The 24,953-nt window shown below is 51.1% G+C and overlaps 1 protein-coding gene across 12 annotated transcripts in view; it reads left to right on the top strand.

The window, feature by feature from the left end:
* ANKS1A (ankyrin repeat and sterile alpha motif domain containing 1A) overlaps positions 1 to 24,953 on the top strand; it is a 187,387-nt gene that overhangs the window by 140,163 nt on the left and 22,271 nt on the right. For 11 of the 12 annotated variants that reach the window (XM_089917986.1, XM_089917991.1, XM_022581670.2 and 8 more), the window contains 2 exons: positions 16,509 to 16,575; positions 21,772 to 21,878. In XM_089917986.1, the coding sequence (XP_089774112.1) occupies positions 16,509 to 16,575; positions 21,772 to 21,878 (174 nt within the window). Of the gene's footprint in view, positions 1 to 16,508; positions 16,576 to 20,009; positions 21,879 to 24,953 lie in introns of those variants that run through there. The other variant, XM_089917994.1, reaches the window with a different exon arrangement.

Below are 24,953 nucleotides of genomic sequence, written 5' to 3'. Positions count from 1 at the left end.
CAGATAAGTGCTCCTGGGGTCTGGGTGCTCGAGGGGATGTGCTAGGCAAGTCCTCAGGGCTCTGAAAGCAGCTGCCAGGGGTGGTGGCAGCAGGAAAGGAGAGGATGCTGTGAGAATAGACCCTGGATCTCAGAGTCTGAGCCAGAAAGAGGGCAGGGGGCAGTAAATCAAAAAAAACCTGGGATTGTAAATGGCTGACATTGAGTCTCTTTGCTCTGGTGGAGGAGAAGAGGAAAAGCAGAGGGTTCTGGGCACTGGTAAGAGGAGAAGAAGAGAAACTTCAATTTCTTGCCAGCAAACCCTATGTGCCCTTTCCCCTTGGCCTCAAACAGCACTCCCATCCTGTCCCACTCTTGTGTTCTAGTCTCTCCGGGCTGCAGAGAACTGTCCGAAGCCAACCGGGCTGGGAAGAAAGGGGGCTGTATGCCAGGCCTCCCTTCAGGTGGGTCTGTTGTCACAGTGAGTTTGCTTGCCAGGCTAGGATGGAGGACCGGAATTTTGCATTCTTACTAAGATAGTCCCCAACACAATTTTGACTGAATCACGATAAAAGGAGAAAATAGGGACAATGAGGAGTGTCACGGCGGCGCTGATGGTATTTGGTTGCCAACTGCCGTTATTCTAAATATGTCCATCCTTTTGTTGTATTTCAGTTGTCCTTTTATAAAACAAGGGATAGTTTTCATGTTAACTTAAAAATTTTCTTTCTTCATATTCTTTGTTTTGAAATAATTATAGATTCATAGGGAGTTCAGAAAATGGTACAGAGAGGGCCTTTATTTGGTACCCATCACCCAGCTTCTGCCAATGGTATAATGCATTACATAACTCTCACACAATATCAGAGTCAGGAAATTGACGTTGGTACAATCCACAGACCCTGTTCTCATTTCACCATTTGGCAGGGGTGGGGGGGGATTGTGATTCTATGCAGTTTTATTATGTGTAGGTTCATGTAACCATCGTCACAGTCAAGATGCAGAATTGTTCTTTCATCACAAAGATCTTCCTCATGCTTCCATTGTGTTGATTTTTAAAGTCCTTATGTGTTACGATGAAAAGGCAACCTTATAACATTCCCATCATCCCAGTTAGCGGGGGAAATGGCCCACACATTTGCTAAGTTCAGGGACCTCTGACCCATGTCCCCTCTTGAAGTGGAACAGCACAGTGTTTTGCACAGAAGCCATTATCCGAAAAGAGACAAGAGCCCCGGAATGCAGAGAAGCTCATTTTTACCTCAGGTCTTTTTCCTTCAGGGTTCAGCCCTCTGGAGGCTTCCCTAAGGGCTGCTCCGTATTCTGCCACTTCCCCAGCTGCAAGATCAGTGGGGCGACTCAGCAGAGAGGCAAGAAGCAAGGGTCAGCCTTGTATCACCCCTCTCGTTGCCTTGGTTAAGTTATTGAACGTCTCTCAGCCTCAGTTTCCTTATCTGCAAAACAGAGACTCGGCTGGATCATCTCTAAGGTCCCTGCTGGATGAGTCTGCGGCTTCCTACCTCATGTGGCCCCCACCTTCCTGTCCTCCATTGCCATCGACACAGTGATGAGGGCCCAAGGACTTATTCTCACTTCTGGGAGCAAAGTATAAAAAGAAAAAAAGGAGGGTAGAGGTTTCATACTTAACAGTTTTGACTAGAGCCATCCTGTTTATTTTCAACAATGTAGGAGCATATTTGAGATTCTGATGCATGTGTGTGCAAACACACACACACACACACACAGTCTGAGCTCAAAGATACTTGAGAAAAACAAATCTCTTGTTGATCACGGTTGCCGTGAGTACTACACTCCTTCAGTCTGAACTTGTACTCTCTCTCTCTCTGAGTTCATCTGTCGCTCAAGTATTTGACTGTGTAAGAGGTAGAACCTTAGAAGACAAGGTTTCTGTACCTCAGTTAACAGTGGAGGTGAGAAGCCCAACCTGGGACCCCTGACCTTTGGCCTGGGACTCTCAGGGGCATCAGCAAGCCTCCTCTCCACCCTTTATTCTCTCTGTAGACCCCCGGGCCCGGCACACCTCCTCAGCCTCCCTTCCCCACTCTGTCTCCCCCTTCTTTCCTCTTATCCCAGAACTCTGCGAGGAAGGGACAAAGTGGAAGTGTTGCCCCAGCTTTGCTGCCTCTGAAGTAAGCACGCAGCCCCCTTTTCAATTGTTACTGCCTATCAAACAAGACAAAAACAAGAAACAAATAGCCAACAGTAGAGATGTTATGAAGTTATGAGAAATATTAAAAGTAATGGTTGTCCTGGGTCTCACGCAAACATGAGTAAACTCAGTCTTTCTTTGGCTCCTCTGGCCGACCTTTCCCTCTCGATGTTGTCTTGAGGCTGTATGTAGCTCCCACTCCTTTTCCGAAGGGCCCTCCCTCCTAGGCACATCCACAGCCCCTGGGGAACGGTCTTGGCTGTGGTAAATGCTTGCAGAACAATTGGGACTGGTGGGTTGTGGTCACTCTGGAATCTTGGTGCAGGCCAAGGCGAGAGATGGTCTTGGCAGGGTAGGTGGCCCAGGGGTCTCCCAGTGCCAGGATCTCACAGTGTGGAGAGGAACAGTGTGGCCGTCTTTTCTGCCTTTCCTCTCCCGTGTGCAGCCTTTCATGTTCTTCCTGAGAAAGTGCATGTACTCTGTCATCACAGCTTGCCAGACTCTCTTGCCAACAGGCCCAAGAGTGCAGGTCCCCAGGGCATTCCCAGAGCGGGCAGTCCCCACTGAGACTGGGAAAGGCTGTGTTCTTTCTGGTTGTCTGGTGTGGTTAGCCCATAGCCTTTTCATACCACTGCCCATGTAGGGAATGGATTTTCTCAGGAGTCCCAGAAGGCATGTGACCTCGCCCTGCCAGCCTGATGAGAAGCGAGGGTTTGTTGCTCTCCCTCTACCAGTACTGTGTCTTGAAATGCTGGGGCTGTTCCGTGGCCTCCCATTTCCTCACCAGCCAAAGGGAGCCCTGTCCCTGAGCTCTGGGCTCAGAGCCTGTTGTGTTTCTTCAGGGCCATCGAGTTGTGCTCCTGTCCACTTGGCCAGGAAAGAGGGACAGGAGCCCATGTTGCTTAGGAGCACTGACGTGGGTGGCAAATTTTAAAGAAAAGCAAGAGGATGGCAGCATTTAATGCAGGAGGCTGGTGGCCTCAGAGGGGCAGGGAAGGGGGGGCCCTTGATCCAGGAAAGGCTGTGTTGAATTAGCCGTGTTCTATTTCCTGAACCAGGTGGTGAGCATGTGGATGGGTCATTTATTATTGTTGAAATTACAATATTATAAAATATACTCTTTGTAATTTAGGAAATATTTCATTTTTTTAAGAGGAAAGAACACAGTTCCTTGTGGTTGAGGTCAGCACAGGGCTGATATGCAAGAGGATGTTGGCAGGAACTTAGTGACGCAGTGAGGATGCCGTTGGAGGAATTTTAGGAGGAAAGATGCCACATAGCTGCTGGGAAAGCCACCACTTTCCTCCTCTCATTTACTCTTTGGGAAAAATCTCAGATGGAAGAAAGATTTATGTCCTAAACAAATTCCTCCCTAAGAATCGGTTAAGGTGTAACCACTTTAAAAGCTCTTTGTGTGTTTTCCACTGGGTATTGACTAAGCCCGCCCAGCGCTCAGTACCTGCTAGGAGCACCAGTGGGAAACACAAAAGAAGCAGAAGAGGCGTGGTACACTTATGTCAAAGGACTGGGCGCAGTCCTTGGACCATATTTACATGGGCATGTTTGTGTTAGTACGGGACAGCCAGGCTGCCTCTGCTGTAAGGATCCTAAAACAGAAACCTCAGATGCAGTCAGTCCAAAAAGGGTGCTGGCAGGGCACCAGAGCTTATCGAACACTTGCTGTGTGCCAGCCACTCTCCCTGTGTTATCGCGTCTAATCCCCATCCTGTACCTCGAAGCAGGTGTTCCCATCCCCGTTCACAGACAAGGTTCAGGTAGGTTAATGTATTTCGCCAAAGTTACAAACCAAGGGTAAAGCCTTCTTCTTGTTCTGACTTGGAATACTTTTTTATATTAGACCACACGGCGTGGAAGAGCACAGGTGACTAGAGCTGGACCTGGAAGGAATTATAGGGTGAAGATTTGGAGGCTGCAGAGGAGGCAGAGGCCTGCCAGGCCCAGGCGTGGGATCTCAGGAGCAGTAGGGACGTGGGTTGGTGGGAATGGTGGGCTGAGCAGTAGTCCCCACATCAGCCTGCAGCCAGGGTCAGGCATCTCAAGTTCGCTGTTGTCTGCACCCCTGAGCTCTGCTTTCCACCCGGAAAATAATTATCCTCCATGTACCTACCACTCCTGTGGCGTATTTCCATGTGTCTTATCTTCCATGATTATATTTGGGGGATATAAGGATGCCATTTTTGTAATTTTTTGCACTGCCTTTTGGGATTGGGGTTAGGGCAGGGTACAGACTAGTTCCTAGCTCAGGTTTTTTGTTTAGGATGACCTTGGATGTTCTTGAGCTTTAGAACACATCTCTGAGACTTGGAGGACTGTAGTTGCTTTGCCTCCCTGCCCCATGGTCTGCCAGGGAAGGTAAGGGGACCAGGTGGAGGTCTTAGATGAAATGCCCCTCTGTCTCTGTGCTCCCAGCTGGAGATCTGGGTGGGCTGATGGCGGTTCCCATTGACTACCTGCCGGATGCAATGAGTGGAAGCTGGAAGTTTGACTAGTGAGAGGTGGCCTCTGAGGTGATAGCAGGTAAGAGCCCATGACTTGGCTCTGTAACCAGGAGCGATCACACAGCCTGGGCTGCTTGGCCCTGGACCATGGCCGTGATGATCAGTGAAAGTATAAGGCACTGTTCAAACAGGAGCCACAATGAGGAAGAAGGAAGGGCTGGACGTATGCTTCGAGTCACCTGGGATGGGTTTCCAGCCCTCAGCGGAGAGGCTGTTTAGGAGAAAGCAGCCAGAGGAGGGTTCTGTGTCTGTGGGAGTTTAAACTTATTAGATAATGAAAGTGGTTTGAGAATTCCTACATGCACAGCTTGGGGTATTGATAACAGAGGCGAGAACTTATCAGACACTGCTGCCAGCTCCCCCAGGAGGCTTTTGACATGGCCAGTCAGGACTAGGGTTGTTTGGTTAATCACAAAACTCTTTTAAAGGAGGAAGTCATTTTTAAAAAGGATACAAACGTTTTACTTTAACTCCAAACGCATAGGTGAGCAGGCTAGTCTTTTGTGGAGCTGGGGCTTTTTCTTTCCATGTGGACCTGCTAATTTGGAGTTCTCTGTCCTGTTTATTACATGAACCACATCTATAATACATGATTGATTTAAACTTCTAGATTGAGTTTCTTAAAAGTAAAGCTAGAATTTGGCCACTTGTGAAGCAGTCTGAGCACAGAATCCTTGTAGAAATTTTTATGGTTTATTTCTCCAACAACACAATTCAAGGGCACATTTTTAAAAAATGATGATCCTGTTATTGAGTCTCTTCGAAGCATCTACCAGGTTGCCACAGAAACAGCTTTTTGCACTTATTTCATCGCTTATGTAATGTTTAATTTTCTGTTTCCATCAACAAATACAACCATCTTAAACAGTTTTGGAAGTGATCTCAACTGGTTCTTGATGAGCAGAACCCTCAGCGGGAGGAAGTGGAAGACCCACAGGTGTGCCTGGGAGACTCCTGCCCTCTGTGAACATGGTTGGCGTTGGGCTAGTTACTGAGGGTCCGTCAGTTGAGTTGTTAACAGCTTGCAGGGTGGGTGTTCGCCCTGTCACAGATGACCGTGCGGATTCCACAGCCTCCGCCTGTTTCCCCAGCTTTCTCTAAGGTGAGGGAATGGTGCCCACACCAGGCTTCTAGCCCTCCCCTCTCCTCCCTCTCCTCTGTTTGGTATTGTCCGGGGTTCTCTGTGCTCCTGCTGAGGAGCCGCCTTGTAGAAAGGCGTCACCTCCCTCACATGAAACTTTTGTCCTGAATGGGGAAGCAGCCTCCAGCTGAGCATCCAGGAAGTGAGCTATTGTTCACACAGCAAGTTCCAAACATTTTCTGCCAGAAGGAAGCCGTTTCCCTCTGGTCTGTCCTTTTAAAAAAAAAGGAATCTGGGTTTTGATTAACTTGTTTTTTGGGTAGAATTCTGTTTCTTTTGGAACCAGATGAATGTGAATCATGAGGGCAAACCCCTTCTAAGCTCTGTAAGCTAAAATGAGCAATGGAGGGGGACTGTGCAGACTCCTTCTCCTGGCCTCTGTGGTTTTACAAGGGCTTCGTGTAAGGAAGGCTTGCATCTGCTCAAGTGGGTTACAGAGTGAAAACTAAAGGACTTTTAGGCTCAACCCTGTTTTCTAAGGACTTAATTTAAGAAGGCACTTTAGTACCTCCTGCTGGGGCCCGGGGATGTGGCAGGGCCTCAGATCTCCCAGGAGCAGGGACAGACAGACACTGCTGTTGGATAAGGAGCAGATCTCTCCATCTGTGCTTGTGGGAGCAATAACCTTATCTTTCCTTCTAGGATGATGTCATCCAGCGAAGCCCATGTCTTTTAGGTGGTGCAGAGCTTGCTCAAACTCATGTCATAATAAATAAATTCCTCATTAGAGCTCTGTTTGGGAACCAAACACTTCACTAAGACTCTTTATGTGCTGTCTCACATCTTTATAGGAACCTCATGTTGAGGTCTTCATTTTGCCTTTGAAGAAACTGAGGCTTTAAGAAGACAGGTCAAGTAATTTGCCTGTAGCAATGATTGCATGAGTAAGGAATTTTTTCACATTTTATAGAAAGGGAAATTGAAAGAGATGTTAAATGACTTATCCAAGGTTCCACAGCTAATTAAGTGGACTTTTTTTAAAGTTGATTTTGAACTCAGGTTTCTTATTTCAAAGTTCTCATTCTTTCCATCAGTGTACACTGCCTTTCCAATGTCCTCAGTCTCACATATTTGAAATTCTACTCTGAGCTTTACTAGAGTAGAAGCTAGGCCCTAAATAAGCTGAATTAGGAAGATAATTAATCAGGCACTGGCCACATATTTCTACTCCTGTGATCATGTTATTGAAGTTAAAAGTTATTTAACTTTTCTGATATTTAGTTTCCTCTTTAAAGTGGGAGGAACTTTTTTTTTTTTTAATTTATCTTTGGCTGCATCGGGTCTTCGTTGCTGTGTGCGGGCTTTCTCTAGTTGCCACGAGCAAGGGGCTACTCTTTGTTGCGGTGCGCTGGCTTCTCATTGCGGTGGCTTCTCTTGTTGTGGAGCATGGGCTCTAGGCGTGCGAGCTTCAGTAGTTGCGGCACATGGGCTCAGTAGTTGTGGCTCGTGGGCTCTAGAGTACAGGCTCAGTAGTTGTGGCACATGGGCTTAGTTGCTCCACAGTATGTGGGGTCTTCCCTGACCAGGGCTCAAACCTGTGTCCCCTGCATTGGCACGCAGATTCTTAACCACTGCGCCACCAGGGAAGTCCCCCCTGCCCCCCAGCTGGTTGTGAGGATGAACTGAATCGCCGGGAGGGCACTCAGGGGGTACTCAGTGCACGGCACCTGACTGAGAGAATTTCGCCCTGGAACCTGTCCACCCTGGAAGGCTGGAGTCTTAACAGTGTTGATCCCAAGTACTTTCCAAGGAGAAGGGTACCTTGCTGTGAGCACCTGTACTTGATTTTCAGGAAAGATGACCTCCTGAAGTAGGAAAGGGATAATTTTTTTTTTTATTTGGCTGCGTCGGGTCTTAGTTGCAGCACACGGGATCTTCGTTGCGGCATGCAGGGTCTTTTGTGGCGACACACAGGCTTCTCTCTAGTGGGCTTCTCTCTAGTCGCGGCACATGGGCTCCAGGGCGTGTGGGCTCTGTAGCTGCAGCACGCGGGTTCTCTCGTTGAGGCACGCGGGCTTAGTTGCCCTGCGGCATGTGGGATTTTAGTTCCCCGACCAGGGGTTGAACCAGAGTCCCCTGCATTGCAAGACGGATTCCTAACCACTGGACCACCAGGGAAGTCCCAAGGGATAATTGAATAAGCTCTTGGCATGGTCCACACACCTTTCCCTTGCAGTATTCTGAGGGTGGATTTGATCCCATTTTATTGATTTCAGGCTGTAGAGCAGGGGTCCCCAACCGCTGGGCCATGGCCTGTTAGGAACCGGGCCGCACAGCAGGAGGTAAGCCGTGGTGAGTGAGTGAAGCTTCATCTGCTTCTCCCCCATCGCTCCCATTACTGCCTGACCCCCCCACCCCTCCCCACCCCCAGTCTGTGGAAAAATTGTTTTCCACAAAACCAGTCCCTGGTGCCAAAAAGGTTGGGGACCGTGCTGTAGAGGATACAAATGTATCCTACTAGCCAAATGTCCTAATGTGCTCCTTGTCATGCTAAAGCAACTCACAGAGGGATCAGTGTCCTTTGAGTCTGATTATATGAACCAGTTTCCCAGGGCCTGTGCATCCCTGGGAACACTTTGATAATTGAGTTTTCAGACTGTCAAGACTGGGGTTAGCCTGGGTTCCAGAATAGAGAAGGCCACACCACAGAGGAGCGGGGCTGAGAGCCCTTAACCCTGAAAGCTTAGTGACTCAGAATAATGGTGAAGTCAGCTTTCCCACATTCCTTTCTCTTTGTTTCCTTTGCCTATTGGGCCTGTCTCTGCTTATTAGCATGTTGAGCAGAGTTCATTACAAATGATGAAGCTCAGACCAGTATTGATCTTACCATTTATTATTCTCTAAAGGATTTGATCCTAAAAGAGATTTTTGTCCCAGTATTTTATTCTGAAAAACTTCTAATGTACAGAAAACTTGAAAGAGACTTTTGAATAGTGAGCGAATGCCTATATATTCACTACCTAGAGCCTAGATTCTACATTTAGATTTTGCTGTACTTTATCTCATATCTATCCATCCCACCAAAATATAAAATAAAATCCATTTTATATTTCGATGCATTTCAAAATAACTTGCAAACATCAGTACATTTCATCGCTAAACATTTTAACATGTATATCATTACTTAGAGTTTGGTATTTGTTTATAGTTTTGGGGGTGGGGATTTATACAAATAAAATGCATAAATCTTGAGTCTACCATTCCCTGAGTTTTGATAAGTGCATACGTTTGTGTGACCCAAATTCCTGTCAAGATGCAGGAATATTACTATCACCACAGGAAGTTCCCTCGAGTCCCTTCCCAGTCAATCTTTACCCCTCCCCACCCCCCAGCAACTACTCTTCTGACATTTTCCCAATCCTGGATATTAGTTCTGCCTATTCTAGACCTTTATATAAACTAGAGCACATACTGGAATCAGTGCAGTGTGTGCTCTTTTGTGTAAGGCTTATCTGAAAGATGTTAACTAGTGCTTTAAAATGAATTTGGGGGACTCTATCAACTTCATCTATCCAACTTCTTCTTATTTTACAAGTTCAGAGACACTTAGGAGTGGCAGGCTGCAGGAAGTCTCTGCGCGTCTGATGGTTACTGGTAGTGTATTTGTATCAAGCATATATAATTTTTTTTAACATCTTAAGTATATATAATTTGGTACTCAAAATTCTACATTTGTGTCGCCTGATATTACAAGGCAAGTGTTCCCCTGCAGAATCTGAGGAGCCAGTGGATATAGGACCCCTTTCTTTCTCTGGCCACACTGCTGAGGAAATCAATGCTGAGTGGGCGCTTAGGGTGTTTTCTTTGGGCTACTTTAATCCAGAGCCATACTAACAGTGCAGCACACTGTAGTGAAATTCAGGCTGTGGAAGAACAGGACCAACAAGGGAAGGTTACTTGGAAATTGCTGGTGGTGAAAGCAAAATTGAAGAAGGACCAAGAGGCAGGTTCCCCAGTGTTTGAGAGAACTGCAGCCTTTCTGAGTGGCTTCCTCCGCATTCCTACCCTCCTCACCCGAATAAGCCTGCTCCTGGACAGAAAGCACATTGCGTAAATTGGACTAGAACCCAAATACATAATCCTCATTAATCTTTTAGAGTCTTGTCCCACTTATTAAAGCCAGTACTTGGCGAATAACCTAGAGTTACGTGGCAGCAATAATAAGTTAATTGAAATCTAGGTCTCCCAACTATTTTTCTTCTTTCAGCAGTTTCTTGGGGCTTTGAGTTAAAGAGTGCTTGTATAGTAGGCTGTTCTAGAATGAGAAGGTCACTTGGCAGGTCTCGTCTACTTTCTGCCAAGTGGCAGGTCTGGGGCACGAGCATCCGTCAAGGAAAGGGCCAGCAGGTAGTTGTGGGGTGTGTGATGCTTTGGGGAGCAAGGCCGGTATCAGTCACTCAAGAGGTACGGGAACGATAAAAATGAGGAGGGAGAAGGGGAGTTAGAGACTTAGACTGAGGTCACGGGCTTCCAATCTCGGCCAGCGTAGCCTGGGGCAAGCACACCTCGGGCTTTCATTTGAGCCTGTGTCAGAGACAGGACAGAGACTTTTGAAACAAAACAGCTCTGTGGTCTTCCAGTCTCTTAGGAAAAGGGGGATTGAGAAGGAAGGTGGCAGCATAAAGGGGATTCAAATGGGGATACAACAATAAATATGGTAAAGATCCAAGGTCCCCCCCAGCCCCATGAGACTGAGACTAACCTTGCTCTGTGGAAAAGAAGTGATTCATTGTTAGTGGAGCTGCGTCGGAAGGGACAGCCCTGAGCCCGCTGGCAGATCTCTATTCATCCTCTGCTGTCTTCTTCCGTCCCCCCACCCCGTCCCTCTCCTGTAAATGCAGTTGACAAGGTTAGAAAATCAGGACAAGTAAGTTACTTCAGTCCATCTTTGTCTTTCCCCAGGCCTTGTGCAATTCAGTATGTGGGGAGAGGGAACAAATAACTCAGACCCTGGTCGGTGACCCTTTTTCAAATGTGGGGAATCAAAGCCCACTCTAGGCTGAGGAGTGCCTGTCGGCTGCTGAGCCGCAGAAGACAGAGATGGTGATGAATTCTTATGTGCTCGCTGGGCCTGGGAGGCAGCGTCAGCAGCGTCAGGGTGCCTTGCACAGCCAAGGGGCCACCTCCGGTGTCGTCGGTCACCTGAGGGCAGGGGCTCGGGGCCTCTGGGGAGGTCGAGGAGGCGAGGGCTCGGCCTGTGCTCCTGGGAATGGGGGGTGCTGTCCAAGCCGGGCTGTCTGGCCCCGGGTGGGGGGGGGGAGGGTCTGCCTCCCTGGTCCCCGCCAGAGGGCAGGCTCGGCCCCCCCACTGAGAGCAGTGCCATCAGCTGGCTGCTGGGCATCTAGCTGTGGGGTAGTGCTTCAGCATCCTCACCTGAAAAATGGGATGACACGTTTTCTTGGCAGTGAGTCGAGGCTCTGAGGGACTGTTGAGAGAAAGGGCCAGCTGGTAGTCGTGGGGTGTGAGGTCACTGTGCCAGCAACCCAGGGAGGTTGGAAAAAGATAAAAATGAGGAGGGAAGGGGAGTTAGAGAATCCAGACTGGGGTTGAGAGTGTTGGCTACCTTTCCCCTCTTACTGTATCAGTGAGGTGACTAGCCTGGCCTGGGCATTTAACAAATGGTAACTTGTTTGTTACCCGGCCCCTCCACGTGCCAGCTCTGTGCAAGTCACCATGTGGCCTCTTAAAGAAACAGTATGAAACGGGGATCTTACCTTTATTGGTCCTATAATGTCTCTGGGACACACCATAAAACAGCTAATTGGGAAGTTATAGTGCAAGCACAGTGTGTTTCTGGGCCAGTAAAGTATTAATTGTTGGGGGTAGAGAAGGAGAGATAGACGGTGTCTCCAGCCCTGGTGGTACAGGCCCAACGGGACTGGTGTGTTTTCCATCTGGTGGCAGGGTCCTCGGGGGCTAATAGCTCCGCAGGCAGCAAAAGGGGGTGGGGGAGAGTGTCTGACGTCAGGCACCAAATTCAGTTGCCAATCAATTCCAGAAACATCTACCTTCAGGTTCCCATTTGCCCCAAAAGAAGGTTGGAGAAAGGCAATCTCTTTCCCTTTCTCCTCTCAGGCCTCAGCTTATGACCAGACTGATTCCTGTTCCCCTGATGTTTTTGCAGTGAGAGCCCCTGAAAATGCCCATTGCTTCTCACTCGTACCACCTCCTAGGAGGGAGGCTCCCCACGGGCCTCAGAGCCATGTTGCACCGAGGCTGTGGTTCTCCTTGGACCTCCTTTATCCAGCGCACTTCCTGGGGCACAGAAGACCCATCAGAACCTAGGGAGGTATTTCTCCGCGCAGCAGCTGTCTTCTCCCCCCCTGACCCCGTGACTCCCAGTGTCCATGGAAAAGCCTAGTATGATCTGAGTTGCTCCTGGCAGCCAGGTTATGGTGACCGGAGTGGAGCCTCTCTGGATATAGAATGTCACTTCCCGTTGCCAGCCTGTGGGCATCCGGGATCCTGTGTTCCTAACAAGCAGATGGGAGAGGGCCTTAGTGGCAGGATTCCTAGTGTTTGGTTTTGGTTCTGTTTTTAGCCATACAGGGAACACATTTTATATAGCCCTGGTAGGGGGGAAAAAAAATTCTGAATGGAATAATTCTGAATACTTGCTGAAAATGGAATATTTCCAAGCATTTTCTGAATAGATAGTCCATTATGGTGATAACTTTCAGGCTTTACTTTACTAAACACAAATGTGAGCTGAGCTCTCTATAGAGTTCATGTGAAGCACAGTATTTTTTTTTTTTAAAGATTTTTTGATGTGGACCATTTTTTAAAGTCTTTATTGAATTTGCCACAATACTGCTTCTGTTCTGTGCTTTTTTGGTTTTTTGGCCCCGAGGCATGCAGGACCCCAGCTCACCTACCAGGATCCAACCCGCACCCCCTGCATTGGAAGGCAAAGCCTCAACCACTGGACCGTCAGGGAAGTCCTGAAGTGCAGTATTAAAGCATGGCCATTTCCCATCTCTCTCCAAAAATGTCATGGATCCCAAACAATAGAAGAAGAAGAGAATGTTGAACTGTTCCCTTCTGCTACATTCCACCTGCATCTTCCCCTGACATTCCCCTGAGATGCAGAATGTTTCTGGGAAAGCAGCCTAATCAAATTGTTTTTTAACTCAAGCCTAAATGGTTAAACTACACGAAGTGTGTAGATCAGAACGGTATCTGTCTCCTATGACCACTCCTCTGTGTCTAGACTGAAATGACCATATTCCCCCTTCGCTGGTTCTGGGCCCCCGGGGTGTGGCAGGGGGAGGTGATGAGATCCCGCTCCTCCCTGTGTCCACGGACTGGCTGAGGGGCTGGGTGGGGACCTGCCAGTCTCTGCCCGCGCAGGCCCGCTTCACTGCCACTTCCCTCCTAGCCCTGTGCTTCCACCAAGGCTGGAAGGGGTCCTGGGTTGCAAGCTGTTGGAGAGCTCTCAGTTCCTCTATAAACTAGAATCTTCTCAGCTGGATTTGGCTACTGCCGTTCACAGAAAACAAAACACACTTTCTAGTTTGGATGACATTGGTTCTGAGAGTTCCCCGGCTAGCAGTTCTCAGCTGGCCTGCAGGCTGAAGCACCCAGGGGGCTGTGGAAGCTGAGCTTTTCACCTGAGGGTGACCCCTGGGGCAAGCAGGAGGGAACGGAGCAGAGAAGCAGCAGCAGCAGAGGAGCAGCAGCGTGTCCAGCTCTGCTCACTCTGACTTGCAAAGGTCCTTTGGCAAAATGTCATGGGTTGAGCAGCCAGGAGATACTGATTGGACAGGCCAGCCGGGGCTTTGGGTGTTAGGCGATTATGATGATAATGAAATATATAATGCAGGGCTTGACTGTATTTCAAAAGACACCTTGGAGTCACCTTCCATTTCAGTTTTTCCCACCCTGACACTCTGTGTGGCCTTGGGAAAACAGCTTTTCATTGTTGGCTCTAAGTAAATGTAAACTGCTCTTGGTCTGTCTGTCTGTCAGTTGCCTTTTTTACCATGAGCCAGGCCCAGGGGGAAGAATGGCAGATAAAGCATGCTTGATTCCATCTGTCCTGGTGCTTGCAGTGGTGATTCTCCCACATTTACCCACTTTGGCCTGGAGGAGGCATCCAAAGGCTGGTAGAGCCATTCCAGGGATAAGGACCCAACCCCCCACGTAAGAAAACGTTTCCTCACCTTAAGCACCCTACTTTTCTCCTGTAAATGCAGAAAAGAAAAAGAAGGCACACAAACAGATACCTGTGGAGTGCCTGCTCGTTGCCCAGCTTTGAGGCTTCTGAAATCTGAATGTAATGACTGATGTGTCATTTAATGCCAGGTTGGGCCTTGCAGCCTGGTGGTGGGGGAGAGTTTATCTGGAAGGTAAGAGCTGTCTTCACATATCCCTAAGCCTTTCCTGTGGAAGAGGAGATGAAGTTAGAAAAAATGTTTAAATCTGTAGAAAGACAAACGTTATAACTTGGCGCTTTATGCAAATAGGGTGAACTGACTGGGAGAGTTAGCAAGTGCCCCATCTCTGGAAGGTCTTTAGCAGAATTGGACATGGCGTGGGAGTTGGGATTATATGACCTGTGAGGTCCCTGCTGCTAACTCAAGATTCTGTGCCTGGAAGGACTCTCAAGAGATCACTAGGTATCTTAGAGATCCTTGCACCTGGGTTCAAAGATGTATGTGAAACAGTATTCATTGTACCACTGTTTAGAATGAGAAAAGATTGGAAACTCCACACATGCCTGTCCGAAGACTGGTTCAATAAATTATCATATAGCCTTACACAGGATGACTATACCTCATCCATTTAAAAAAAAAAAATGTTATGAACTGTGGCAAGACCTCCAAGATGCATTATTAAGTGGAAAAACCAAGATGCAGAACAGCATATCAGTATGTGGGGTGGTGGAATACATTCATATATTTGCTTAATTGCAAATAGATCTGAGGGATACTTGAGAAACTGGTAGTACTGGTTGCCTCCAGAGAGAAGAACTATAGGCAGCTGGGAGACGGGAGTAGGAAGGAGACTTTTCTCTGAATAACCTTTTGCCTGTTTTGAGTTTTGAATCGTGTGGATGTATTGTCAAAAAATAAATATAAGTAAAAATATGTTTTAAAACTTTAAAAATAAGTTTTACTAGGTCGGAGCACTGTGGACAACAGGGGAAGTGGGAAGCAAGCTAACCTTTTATTGAGCATCTACTATGAGCCAGGTCTTCGGCCAGATGCCTATGTACATGATACTTTTAATCCACACAGTCCTTTATGGGAGGCAGTATCCACCCCCGATTTTATGGATACAGCACTGCGGCATTGCGGGGGTAGGGGGGAAGTACCCTCCTGGCTGGCTGGGTCGTTGCCGTGTTGCACCTGAAATGGGCAGGGCCAGAGAAAGGGATGCTCTGGGGAGGGCTGGAGGGAGGGAGGCCTTTTCTTTAAGGGGCACTGCAGACCTGCCGAGGCACTGCCTGCTTCTGATGCCGGCCTCTGGGCTGCCGGCCGATAAGTCGAGGCACACCCTCCGTTTGCTGCACGGGTCAGATGTGTTGTTTCCTTTGCTTTTGCTGAGCTCAGGGATGGAGTTCGCAGTGTGCATTAACAAGCAGTTAGGTGACTACTAGAGGAAAAGACCTTCCTGTGCTCCCGGCTGCCAGGGGAGAGGTGGTGCTTACCCTGTGTTGTTCTGCCGGGTGTCAAATGTGCTGCCTTTGCTTGCCAGCTGGAGGCTGGCTGGAGAGCTGTTATTTTTCTGACTGTCAGACCTGAGGCTCCTTACTTTCGCTTAGAGGAAGAAACATCCAAGCCCTGGTACAAAAGGTCCTCTTTTCCTTTCTTTGGAAAAAGAACAGTGAATGAGCTCATTATCACTGCAACCCAGTTGGCGTTGGGGGGGAGGCTCCTCCTCGCTGTCTGGGCCTGCCCCTAGCCAGGTTTCCAGGAGCAGGGGGCTTAGATCTGGCCCAGGGTGACCAAAGCCAGATGGCTGGGACAGGTGGTCCATACAGGGGGCAATGCTGGAGACATTTGGATGCTTTGAGACCAGCTCTCTCTGCTGTGGTCCAGAGGAAGGACAAGTATCTGCACCTCTTCTCCCCTGAATGCAGAGCTGCATCCAGGACTGACGGCCTCCAGGGATCAAATGATCCTCCATTCAGCGTTATGTGCCCATTCAGGTGCTCTAGAAAATGCCTCCACCCCTCAGAGCTGGCAGTCATGCAATAGCAATTATTTGTTGAATGCTTATGAATTGCCAGGCACTGCTCTAGGCGCTGGGGGTATAGCATGGAACAAAGCTGGCAAAGCCTCTGCCCTCATGGAATTTAGATTCTAGCATGAGCAGTGAAGGGTGCCAGCACTGGCCTGCTCTTGCACCCTCTGCCCAGTTTCCGCTGGGTCTGGAAGAGCTGGAGGGTGGGGGGACTGACATATAAATTGCCTTGGAAGGGAGGCTCTTGGGCGTTTCCAGCAGCTGAGCTCCGATTGTTACCCGCTCACTCCCTTCAGAGCTCGTCTTTAGACCCTACAGGGCTGTGGCCAGAGAAAAGCCTTTCTTGATCTGAGCACCGTGAGCTCTGAAACCTTGCAGGTTGGTGCTGGACCTTGGAATCGTCTGGAAGAGACTCGGAGGCCTACCCCGGTGTGTGCGCTGACGGTGAGCTGGCGATGTTTGACTCGAGCCTGACAGCCTTTCCTTTTTGTTCCTCTTTTCTTCCATCTCAGATTGAGAAGATCATGAGCTCTATTGGAGAAGGGATCGACTTTTCTCAGGAACAGCAGAAGATCTCAGGTATGGTACCAAGCAGCCGTTTTCCCCATGGAGCACCACCCTCTGGGTCCCTTCTAGCTCAGGTTTTTCTCTGATGCAGAAGACAGACATTTGGGGGGTGAGAGAAGTCAGCCTCAGACCACGTCACTCTCTTACAATTTGGAATCTCATGTGTCCACACAGCCCATCTAGCTCTTACTTTAGGAGCCATGACTCCTTTTACATAGTGGAGGGGAAAATATACAAATTGAATTTTAGGCTATTAGGAAGCCCTTTTATAAAAAGTGAACGATTGTCACTTATTCATCATTGTTTTCATAAATGTAGGCTTTCTCTGATTGGCTTAATGTGGAGTGCTCCTCGTGTTGGTCTCCCAGCTTCCCAGGTGGCTCTGGCACTACCTCTTCATGGGCACGTGGCTTTCGTTCACCTGATCCATGGCAGCGGCAGAGCGCTGGGTTGGACTGTTTAGCCTGCATCGCCTGGAAGGGTTGGCTCTGCTGTTTCCTCCTTGTGTCTGTTTCTCCACTTTTCCATTTACTTAGACACTCATCATTCTTACTTCAGATCACTGTTACTTGGAGTATTCTTTTCATCTCAAAGCCCTACAGGTGAGGCCTTCCTCCATTTCCTTTGTTTGAAACAAAGGAACTAGGGAGGCCATACCTGAGCTGTTTTTCTTGGTAATAGAATTATGGTTGTGTTACTTGCTCAGGTGAGGTGACATCTTAAAGGTGCATCCCAGAGCACCTGTTGCACCCCCTCCCCCAAGCATCTGAAGACAGAACTGCCACCAGTGCATCTGGGCTGAAAGCAGCTTGGGACCCTGGCCACTTCCCCTTATTGGGGAAGTGCCTCTCTGCCCTGAAGGGGTGGCTTCCTTGTTCACTTAAGAGGCTCCATCCAGGATTGACCTGTAAGCCCTGAGTGACACCTCTAGTTCCTCCATGGGCCTCTGGCCCTGGCAGGAAGTCTGAGGGATGGGGGCAAGTATGCACGTCAGGGATAAAGTTGCTGCTGAGGTCATGGGGCTTGTGGAGAGAGCATGGGCTCTGGAGCCGCAGCCCTGGTTCAAATCCTGATTCTAGATACCTATGTGTCCAGGGCGAGTCGCTTACTCCCTCCGAGCCCGCAGTTTCCCATCTGCAACATTTGGATATAGTACTTCTCTCTTATGTTTGTTAAGAATGAGTAATATATACAAACACTTGAGCTAAAGAGGTACTCAGTAAATAGTAGTTATGCTCATTTTTCTCCAGGAAATGATTACTTTCTCATATCGACAAACCTGGAGAGGAGGGGCGTCTGCCCCCCTGCCTTGTCTCCCTCCACACTTTTTCCCACTGCGTTCCTGGAGACACCCTCCCTTCAGCCCTGTTTCCCTGGGCTCTAGCAGAGAGGGTCCGGTTGGGTTGGGTTCATCTTTGCCAGCCTTGGATTATGCTGAGGGTCTGCACAAGTGGCTCTCTTTCCAGGCACTTGCCTACACGCAGTCCGGGGAGCTTTCCTTCTGTCGTGGTTTGCAGGCTTTTACCAAGAGCATGTGTTTGTTGGGAATAGATGTTCAGGACCGAGACAAACACTGTTGCCATGTGCTTTAGGGGCAGCAGGTATGGGTCTGATGCAGTCAGCTTTTTTGAGGCTGCTTTCTGCTGCCCTGTACCCCTCTGCACCTGAGGAGCCTATATCAGTTGCATGCGCTTAAGAGATTGGGGCAGAATCAGGCCATTACCTCCTGGCTTTGATAAAACAGGAGATGTGGCAGCCCTTCTGGAAAACACTCTTCTGGAAGAGCTCTTCTCCTTGGAGCTGGTGACACTGAGCCCTTTCCTTGCCCTGTGGGCCCCACTTTCCAATCCTCGCCCCCCACGAACTTATGTGAATGGCAGGAGCTGGTCCAGCTCCCCCCCTAGGTTTCGGGATCCCAACACACAGTTTTGTTTCAGCAGCATTGAGTTGAGCCATCCTCCATACCCCAGCTTAGGAAAGTCGAGGGCGGGCACGGGAAGGTGGCCATGAGCAGAGGGTGCGTCCACCCGTGCTGCAGAGTCCCAGCCCGCAGTATCCGCGTGGCGGCCAGGCTGTGAAGGATGGAGAGCGTGGGCTCAGGCCTGCCTGTGACCTCTGTCTTCTGTCTGATGGGTCAGGAGGGGGCTCTCCCCAGGACCTCGGGGAACACCAGCCTTCCACTCAGACCAGAGCAGATTTCTTGTTTATTCTGAATGATCATTGTCAGAGTTCATGTTGTCCTTGGGCTTCTGGATCTAGGTGAAGAGGCCTGGGCTGTGGGGTTGCCATCCTGGGAGGAGGAGCAGGCGTGCCAGCCAGCAGCCCTTAACTAAGCATGGGATTGCCTGGTGTGACTGGTTTTGCAGAGGGTTGTGTCCTGAAGTGCCCCAATATGGCACTTGAATCTCACTCCTCTTTTGGGCTGTGGGCCTCCGAGTGGCCAGCTCTGGAGCTGGTTACCCGTATCCTCAACAAGCATGTTTTACAACTCATCCCACTGTCTGGAGTCCAGGGAGGGCGAGCCTTCCCCCTGGCCTGGGCCACTCTGGCTGCTGTCATCAAAGACCTGTTCTGTCTAGCCAGCAGAAGAGAACGCTTGATTTTCTCTTGCTGAAGCCAGCCGTTTAGCTGTTGAGTAGCTGTTAAATGCAGGCTCCTCTAGGGGCCTGATCTCCCAGCACACAGAGCCCCTCCTTCACCAGGGCCACCAACAGCCTGTTGGGATGCAGGTGCCTCCCAGCACGTTTACAGGGTGACACGTGGTCCCTGGGTTTGTGTCTCTGTACATGTTACCGTTTTTGTCTCCTCAGCTGTACTGGGGGTTTGGTCCTGGTTTCCCCTTGTCCTTGGTACCTCTCCTCCCATGTCCTCCTCCGCCAGAGAGTGAATGGCCTGCCCTGGGCCTGGCACTTCTCTGCTGGGCTCTGACGGCCTGGAGAGAAGTCTCTTCCCAAGTTGTTTGGTGCGCTCACCTGAGGACTATCAGTTGTAATGTCCGTATTTTGTCATCTGTTTTTGTGATACTGCGCGGCTTATCTGCCTGGCAGAGGCACAATCATTCCTGAAGTGGGGGCGGGGGTCACTTAACCCGTGGGCTGTGCCCTCAGGACAGTGTCCCTCCTCTGTCCCCTCTCTGGCTGTCCTAGAAACTATTGGCCAGAACTACAGAACTGTTCCTTCTCTATTCTCCCTGATAAGCTGTTTCCAGCCCCTGGAGCTGGGGGTAAAGTTTGGCCATCTCTGCCTTTTGTATGCGTGTGTATTAGGCAACAGCAGGTATTGGAAAATCTGTCCTTTTGCTCCGATGCTGGTGCTGCTGTCTCCTTCTCCCTCGGTGGCAGAAGCAGCAGCTTCTGCTGCGATGTCCGATCCCTGATGTGTTTTCCTGAGTGTGGAAGGGAGGAGGGTGGGCAGGGGAGGAGGGGGGGAGGGCCAGACGTTATGCGAGCGAGCAAGGACTGTGGAGCCGGCAGCAGGCAGCGTGAGAGCCCAGGAGCCTTTAGACAAAGCATTCTGCTGCGGTTCTGGACGCGCACACATCCACCAGCAGCAGGCCGGACCATGGCTGCCCAGCCGGGGGATTACGAGCAGGAATGAATCAGCAGCCGGGGGACACTTGACATCAAGGACATACAAGAGCCCGCCACTTAGGTTCCTGGAAAAGACGGCCCCACTCCAGGGCAGGGGAGCTCAAGCAGCCCCCAGACTCAGCATCTCGCAGTGCTGCTGCAGTGTGCATTGGGACCCTGACCACCATCTGTTCAGCAGAGGACAGAGGAGAGGGGGAGCCTGGGACAGTGGGTCGCCAGGGTCTCCTAGACAACCAAGCCACCTGGCCTTGGCCTGCCCCGAGGGGCAAAGTGCTGGGAACAGCATAATGACTTTCACCGTGTCAAGAGTTCTCCGGAGGTGATGTTTTTATAGTTGGTTCTTCTTTTTCCTTCCTTGCACCTCTTCTTCCCTTTTTCCTTTTTTCTTCTTTTATCTGTTCTTGCCCACGAGAACTGGAGAAGTAGGTGGGGTTAAGGCGTTCAGCTCAGAACATCCAAGGTCTGCCCGGAAGGGCTGAACTTTCTTCCTCCCTGCACCAGCATGCTCCCCTGTCCTACCTGAGGACCGGAGCAAATGCATCTCCTCCCCTCCCTGCTCATCCTCAGAGAAGGACAGCAAGCTCCGGAGACCCTGGGAAGACAGTTGCTGTCTTTATCACTCAGCCAAAGAGAGAGCAGCGCAGAATGGGAATAGACTTGAGCCACCACAGCTCAGCTGACGGAGGACCGCTTCCTTTCTCTCTCCTTTATTGGGCTGGGCTTTGTCTTCTTTAGCCAAGAACTGGATCTGCCCGCCTGCTTTCCAGCCGAGCAGGCAGGCCAGTCACGGGAGCAGCCAGCCACCGTCGGAAGAGGACGATGAACGCCCAGCCCCCGCCACACAGCCCCGCCCGGGAAGGCGGCCCCGCGGACAGCGGCCTGGCCAGGGAGACGCCCCGCTCGCCGGCAGCCGGAGTCTAGCTGGGGACCCGGCTCCCGGCCGGAGCTCCGGCCCATGCGCGCGCGCGCACCCGCCCGCACGCACCGCCCCGACTTGAGCCTCTGAGCACGAAGTGCCGGTGGCCATGGTTTGCTTGTTCCGGGACTGCTGGGGAAAGACAAGTAAAAGTCTCCTTTCTCCCCTTGCCGGGTTCCTGCTGCTTGTGTTGCATGCGCTGGCTCCCCGTGACCGTGACCGTGAACGGAGTCCTCGCTGTGGTCGCTGTGTCTGTGTCCCAACACTGCATGAAGAGGCGCGCTCGCCCCTGACCGGCCTGTGCTGCAAGGTCGCGGGACTTGTCCCTCGTCCCCGGCCCCTTCTGGTGCCCGTGGGGACAGACTTTCTGAAATACCTCCGAGGAGGCGGACGAGCGCCGACCCGGAGAGCGTTGGGGCTTGGCTCTCCCGATCCCTGGGCAGCGGCCGTGCAGGTGCTGCGAGGCCCCGGAGCAGCAGGACCCAGGGGGGTGCGTGAGTGGGCCGTGGCCGCCCGGTGCCCTTGGTGCACCCACTGAGGAGGGGCCGCGGGGCCACCACTCTCCCTCCTCTAGTACGGAGTGTGGCTGCTTTATGGTAATGACTATGATGTGGCAGTGCCATCTGTCTTCCTCTGAGTGCCGCTGCTACCGCCTCAATGGTTTTTCCCTTTTCAAGCGTCTGCCGATTCCTCTCTCGTCAGGTTCGCGGCCGCCGGAGCAGAGCGTCGGGGAGTGGCTGGAGGCCGTGGGGCTGCAGCAGTATGAGAGCAGGCTGCTTCTCAATGGCTTTGACGATGTCCGCTTCCTGGTGAGTGTCCAGGCCCCCGGGGGAGACGCTCCCTGCTGCCCAGGCCGTGCTAGAGTTGGAAACTGTACGTAGATCTTTGTCTCGGGGAAGAGGGGGCTGCATGGCTTAAACCCGGGGCGCTCAACTGAGTGTCATCTGCTTCCTCAGCTCCGCTCCGGACACGGCCCTGTGGGGAGAGCTCTTTGCAAGTTTGCGTCCAAGGAGGCGTGTCTCTGATGCACCCATTGGCCCCATCCCCGCTCTCTTTCAGACACCAGGCAGTGGGTGGCTCCGAGAATTGAGGTGCACGGGACAGCCGGGTCCCCCTGGCGACTCCCCTTCCTATCTCAGCCGGACACCAGAAGTTCCCTTTGTTCCCCGAAACTATGCCGTGGAGCCCGTAGTCACTGAAGCCGGGAGCCTGGTCTCCCTCAGGAAGGCTGAGTGTCTGGCGGGGCCGCGGCCTCAGAGGTGGCCCAGACGAGAGGCTGAGCTGGGGGTGGGAAGGATTGCTTCCTTTTCTGAGCTATAACTTTGCGCGCTCTTCTTGAAGAGCACAGCGGCCCAGAGAAAAAGAAAAAAACCTAATGTCTTTTCTCAGGCTCCCTGTGGAGTAGGGGCCTGGCTGGGACCCTGGGCTCTGGATCCAGTGCCCCCTGTGTCAGTCCAGCAAGCAGCTCAGGGTGGGCTGCCCATGACCATCCCTCTCCTGGAAGCCCTCCCGAGATGTCCTCGTGGGCCGGGTCCGGGCTTTGGCTCCGGCTCCCAGGCAGCCCCGGCTGCCCCAGGGCAGGTGTTGAGTGCAGTGGTGACGACAGAGCTGACACGTCTAGTTAGTGCCCTGTGTGCGGGCAGTTGTGGGACGGTGGTTTGCATGTATCCACTCATTGACTCTCCCAGTAGCCCTGAGATGTGCGCTCTTATCAACATCTCCGTTTTCCAGATGCAGAGCAGTGGAGTGTCTCACTCACACCCACAGCTCTGGGAATTGGTGGGGTAGGAACGTGTGCCTGGCACCTGGGTCCGGGGGTCCTGCTCTAACCACCGTTCTGCACGGCCACTTTCTTACTCGAGGATGAGGGGAGTGGGAATGGAACCATTCATATGCTTTAAGTCGCCCTGTTGCACGTGTTATGTCAGGAGCTGGTTTGAGGCTCCTCCTTGATTCCTGGCGGGCCTATCCCCCACTCTGACAATTCCCGGAACGCAGTCCCGAGTGGATGCTGAGTTGCCTTCAATCCCTGAAGCAGATTTCTGACCCCCCAGCTCCCTCGCTGCCATGGTTGAGGGGCGGTGGTCGGTCAGCCCAGAGCTCCCCTGCCCTCTCCTGTCCAGAGTGGGTCTCTGTGGGCTTCTCACCAACAAGGTGGCATTGGGTGCCTCCTGAGTAGAGGGCCACCCAGGGAGCTGGCCTGGGGATCCCAGGGGGACCCTGACTGGGACCGCTCACTTCACCTGGGCCGTCTCCATCCTCAGGGCAGACAGCAAAGGCTGCTGCAAACCACCTTTCCAGAACCAGCTTCGGGCCAGTTATTTTTCAGCTTTTAAAAATCTTAGGTTTTAAAATAACAATTTTTTTTAAGTTGAACTGAGTGTATTTATAGCTGTTATAAACTAATCCCTGGCTCACCATGTCCTATGGGGAAGGCTGACAAACCCAAGGTGGAGGTGGGGTTCAGCCAGTGACTGAGGGCACTTGGCCCTTGGTGCTGGTGTTGAGGGGCCTTCCCTCTCCTAGCGCTGGCCATCAGGTGGGCAAGGGAGGGTGGCCGTGGATGTCACAGAGTGTCCCCTCCCTATGCTTAGGAATCTTAGGGGCTGAGCTCTTGACTTCTCACCCCTCCTTCTGCTAGTTTGGAAAGGCTAAGGTTCCTAAGCCTTGAATATCAAGACTCCTTTAAAAGTGCTTCCCTGTCACCCCTGTGCTCAGATCGGAAAGTAGCTGGGCGGGCCCTGGACCAAACATCCATGCAAGACGCAGGGCCTCTGTTAGAACGCGTCTGTTTCTATTTGGGAAGAGCGCTCATTGAGGGAGGCCCGCAGCTCAGTTCTTCCAGGGCCTTCCAGGCCTCTCCTGCTGCTCTGGGTGCGAGCTGTTCCTCTCTCTCCTCTCGGCTCTGGAGGGGCAGCTGGCAGGCGGAGTCCGTGCAGGAAGGAATGCTGGTTACACCACAGCCTAGCCGGTCCCCTCTCAGACCTCGAGTGGCCTGAGTAGCCATGCAAAGTATCCTGGGTAATTGCATGTAAGTTGCCAGATGGACTGCAAGGCTAATTAAGTTTTAGCAACCAGAAAAAAGAGGAAGAAAACACACAAGAAGGGAGCACTTTTGTTTAGAAACATTCCCTCCTTGCATATGGTATAACTTACATCATGTTAGCTGTGGTATTATCCCCGTGTGGTTTGGTTTCCAATAGGCTGTAAATGTTTCCCTTAGTTTTGAAATACCCTGGAGACTCTTCTACAAGATGCACAAGTGGCTCCCAGGAAGCCATCCAGACTCTAGATGTAGTAGGAACATCTGGAAACTGATGGCTGCTATGGAATCTCCCTGTGGCGGGCTCCTCCGAGCTGTTGTGGGAGGAGTATAGGGCGTTTGAGGGGGGTCGCGCAGCTCCCTCTCAATGTGGAAGGGACTGTAACATCGTGTGGCCTCATCATGCCCTCTGTGCCCGAGTCCCCTCCAGATGAGCTCTGCCGTGATGATTCCCCAGTAACAGGCTTCTCCACCTTACAAAGGCATAGCCCATTCACTGTCTGCATTGCTTGGGCTGGTTTAGAGCATTCTTTATATTGAGCCAAAATCTGTTTCCTTGTGGCTTCTGTCCATTGAACCAGGTTTACCTTTTGGGGCCACACAGAACACACTTAAGCCCATTAGAAAATTGAAGACCTCTGTCACGGCCTCCTGGGTCCTATCTTGTCTAAGCTCAACACCCTCTTTCTCTTGGCTCTTCCTCCTGTGATGTGATGACTGAGCTGGACCAGCAAGGATTGCACCTTGAACTTTATTCACACCCTCTTGTCTGCAGGCAGAAAGGGCCTCTGATTTGCACGGGGCAGGGGCAGGGCAGCATGGTCTGCCAGGTGCTCGCTCC

The sequence above is a fragment of the Delphinapterus leucas genome, chromosome 10 (genome assembly GCF_059928025.1).
Source record: "Delphinapterus leucas isolate spDelLeu-1000000601 "Yukka" chromosome 10, BTC_Dleu_Yukka2, whole genome shotgun sequence".
Taxonomy (NCBI): domain Eukaryota; kingdom Metazoa; phylum Chordata; class Mammalia; order Artiodactyla; family Monodontidae; genus Delphinapterus; species Delphinapterus leucas.
Note: the sequence above shows the minus strand (reverse complement) of the source record. Positions and strands in the feature narration are given on the sequence as shown.